General features: G+C 40.1%; 1 protein-coding gene across 1 annotated transcript; it reads right to left on the reverse strand.

Annotated features, from left to right (window-relative positions):
- Nucleotides 1-4: 4 nt before the first annotated feature.
- On the reverse strand, nucleotides 5-3400 carry LOC116548120 (protocadherin beta-10; the record flags this gene model as incomplete). The annotated part of the gene is made up of 1 exon (XM_032273749.1): nucleotides 5-3400. A coding segment is annotated over exon 1 (1362 nt), but the record flags the coding sequence as incomplete, so codon positions are not given.
- Between the last annotated feature and the right edge of the window lie 6 nt (nucleotides 3401-3406).

Genomic DNA, 3406 nt, shown 5'->3' on the forward strand with positions numbered 1-3406 from the left:
AGGAGGTTTGTGTGAAGGCGGGGGCGTTGTCATTGACGTCGGAGACCCACACGGTTAGGTTGTGCTCGGTTTTCAGCCTGGGTGTCCCCAAGTCAGTCACGGTGATGGTGATGTTGTACTCGGCTCTACTTTCTCTGTCTAGCGCCCCTTCTGTCATTAGGATGTAAAAATTCTCCACGGAAGGTTTTAGTAGGAATGGCACATTCTCTTGAATGTAGCAAACCATCTTTCCATTTTCTCCAGAGTCTCTGTCTTTTATCTTAAAAACAGCAAGTGCCGTCTCAGGAGAGTTCTCAGCAATATGGTTGGAAAATGATGACATGATGAGTTCAGGGGGATTGTCATTGATGTCCAGTACTTCCACCAAAACCCTACATCTTGCAGAAAGGCCACCACCGTCTAGTGCCTGTATATTTAATTTGTAAGAATTTACTGACTCATAATCAAGCAATTCTCTGAGAAAGATTTCCCCAGAAATAGGATTGATTTGAAAGGTTGATCGAATATTTTCTGAGGCATCAAAAAACGAATAGGCTACTTCTCCGTTGACCCCAGCGTCTACATCTTCTGCCGATACCTTAACAATAAGGGACCCTACCGGGCTGTTTTCTGGAGCCTGGGTCTCATAGAGCGCCTGTGTAAACTGTGGGGCATTGTCATTGACGTCCAAGACCACGATGTGTACAGTAGAGGTCCCAGACCTGGGTGGAGATCCACCATCCAGCGCTGTGAGGGTTAAGCTGAGTTCTCCCTGTTCCTCCCGATCCAATGCTTTGTCCAACACTAGCTCCGGATATATCATGCCTTCATCACTGCCGCTAATTTTAATACGAAAAAAAGAGTTGGAACTGATCGTATAGTTTTGGATACTGTTAAGTCCTCCATCTGGATCCTGTGCTCTTTCTAGTCGAAATGCTGCCCCTTCAGCTGTATTTTCTGATATTTTTAAGACTGTTTCTTTCTCCTGAAATACTGGTGAATGATCATTTATGTCCCTAACTCTCAGCTCAGCCCGGTAAATCTGAAAGGGATCATCCATTAAAATTTGGAAATACAGTATACAGGGCTCTGTGGAGCCACACAGCTTCTCTCTGTCCAGTTTCTCATTTGTGAGCAAATTCCCAGTCTGTGAATCCAGGAGCAGGTATTGTTTGTTATCATCGGAAACCACCCTGGTTCCCCTTGCAGCCAGCTCCCCGTCTGCTAGTCCCAGATCCTTTGCCAGATTGACCACAAAGGATCCTCTCTCTGCTTCCTCCATCACCGAATAACGTCCAAACCCAGAACCTGCCAAAGACACTCCCCAAAAAACAAAAAGAAACAGAACTTGCCTTTGTCTTGGAAAGCACAACTCAGTGACTGCCATAGCTTCTGAATACGTAATTCCTAGTTGGTTACAACCACAGCTCCCAGCATAAAAGAACAGCAGTAGGAAACCCTGCACCTACGCCGTGTAGCACAGGGGTCTTATTTGTCCGTTTATTTTCCCAATCTTGGGCAGCTACAGCTTCTCTTTTAAGTTCATCGGTCTGTGACTTACACAGCATCCTCAGTTCATTCCCCAAATCGTCTCTTTAGGCTGCAGCGCCACCGTGTGGCCTCCACCAGATTTCAATGGTTGTACCCATTTGCGTGTGTGTGTTCAATTTTCCTTTAGAGCCTCATTTAAATTTTTCATTTTTCTTTTCCTTTGTCTTGTAAAAATTAACGTTGAGACAGAGAAATGGTCCATTGTTGAGATTCTCCAATTCATTTTGGGAAAAGCATTTAAACTGTCCCTCCTCTATGCTCTCAGAAAAACTTGTGTATGCCACTATGATTGCCCTGTAAATTCTACTGCTTCTTATTTCATGCCAGTCTGTTTCTTCTTCGACATGTGGGCTACTTAAGGATAGGATACCTAATCATCTCTGGTGATAAATCAGAGATGCAGTACATACTGGCTGCATTAGGACATGCATAAATAAACTCAGGTGGGTAGAACATGAAACATTTTTCAGTTCCTTCCAATTCCTACCATTTGAAAAATTTTGTTCTTTCACTTGCTGTTTGCGATTTGTTTCCTTACTTTCACTTGCCTTTGTTTTTTTCTGTTTTAGGTTTAAAGTAACCTACAGGGTTAAAGAAGAGATTGATCCTTATTTTAAGGTCCCCTCTTAATCAAAATTTAGCAGAATCTAATTTCTCTGCACCAAATAAAGGGAGGTAAAGAGTAGATCACACTAACACCTATCTGAACACTATTAAAATTAAGAACAGAGTTATAATGTATTTTTTACATAGAATCTTATTCCAAGGCCTTATGTATAGAAAGAAGTTCTATTTTTCTAACATAAGCAAGGGAAACAGATTAAATCAAGGAATGTTGTGGAGGAAAAGGCTTGACACTACCAACACACTCTTCTAATTGTTGAATTTAAAAGCCACACAACATAAACCTCTACTTTGTGATTGCTATTGTTTTTCCAACTGAATGGCACTAGGCTGTTGGCCATTAAAAATTTAACAGGAACCTCAGGAACCTCTGATTTATTTATACAGAATTTAAAGGAGAAAATTACATATTTTCACACGATCCTATAGAATGACTAAACTTATCCCTTTCTGTTTTTGATGGAAGGGGGAGTTTCCAAATGGAAGCCCATTTACACAAGCTCAATGCCTTACAGCTGCTTTTCTTCTAGGGCTGATTAGAGGTTTATCGTATCACTTATGACAGAAACATTATATTTCAAATAGGAAACTATCAATGATGGGAAAGTAGAATTTTTTTAAAAAAAGGTAAAGTTTAAGAAAATTGTTGCAATGAACATTAAGGATGGCAAACCAATAAGAATACCGGTTTCAAAATAGAAGGAATATAGTAAAAGCATATATTACATGCAGCAGATTATTTTAACAAGTAAAAGGTTCTAGGAAAAGGAGAACTAATGAACAATGTAGACACAATAAATAAAAAGTTAATAAAGACATTTACAACTAGCAAAAAGTATAATAGTGCCAACTTTGAAAAAAAATTCTATTTCACTCATGGGATTCTAGTAAGAAATGAGTCATCAGGATACAGAATTTTAAAAAAGTTAACGTGAAGTTAAGCATCATATGCAAAGTTGAAGATGAATCAAACAAAAGAGCACCTTTTTGGTGGTGGGCAAAACAATGTAGTTATCCAAGAAGAATATATTAAAAAGTAAATGTGTTTATTAAATGAATCCCTTTCAACAATTAAATCCAAAGCTATTCCCGAGAGTAGAAGTTTCCTCTATTTCTTTCCCACAGCTTTGGGGCTGGAAGTGGGGGATAATTGGCTTCAAGAACTTGAACTCGCGGGTCCCAGAATCTCCCGCCAGACACACCTTGTACTGGTAGCTCTGGGACAGGGTCCCGGTGCCGCTCACGTCCACCA

The sequence above is a fragment of the Sapajus apella genome, unplaced genomic scaffold (assembly GCF_009761245.1).
Source record: "Sapajus apella isolate SASKATOON/1434 unplaced genomic scaffold, GSC_monkey_1.0 scaffold7136, whole genome shotgun sequence".
Classification (NCBI taxonomy): domain Eukaryota; kingdom Metazoa; phylum Chordata; class Mammalia; order Primates; family Cebidae; genus Sapajus; species Sapajus apella.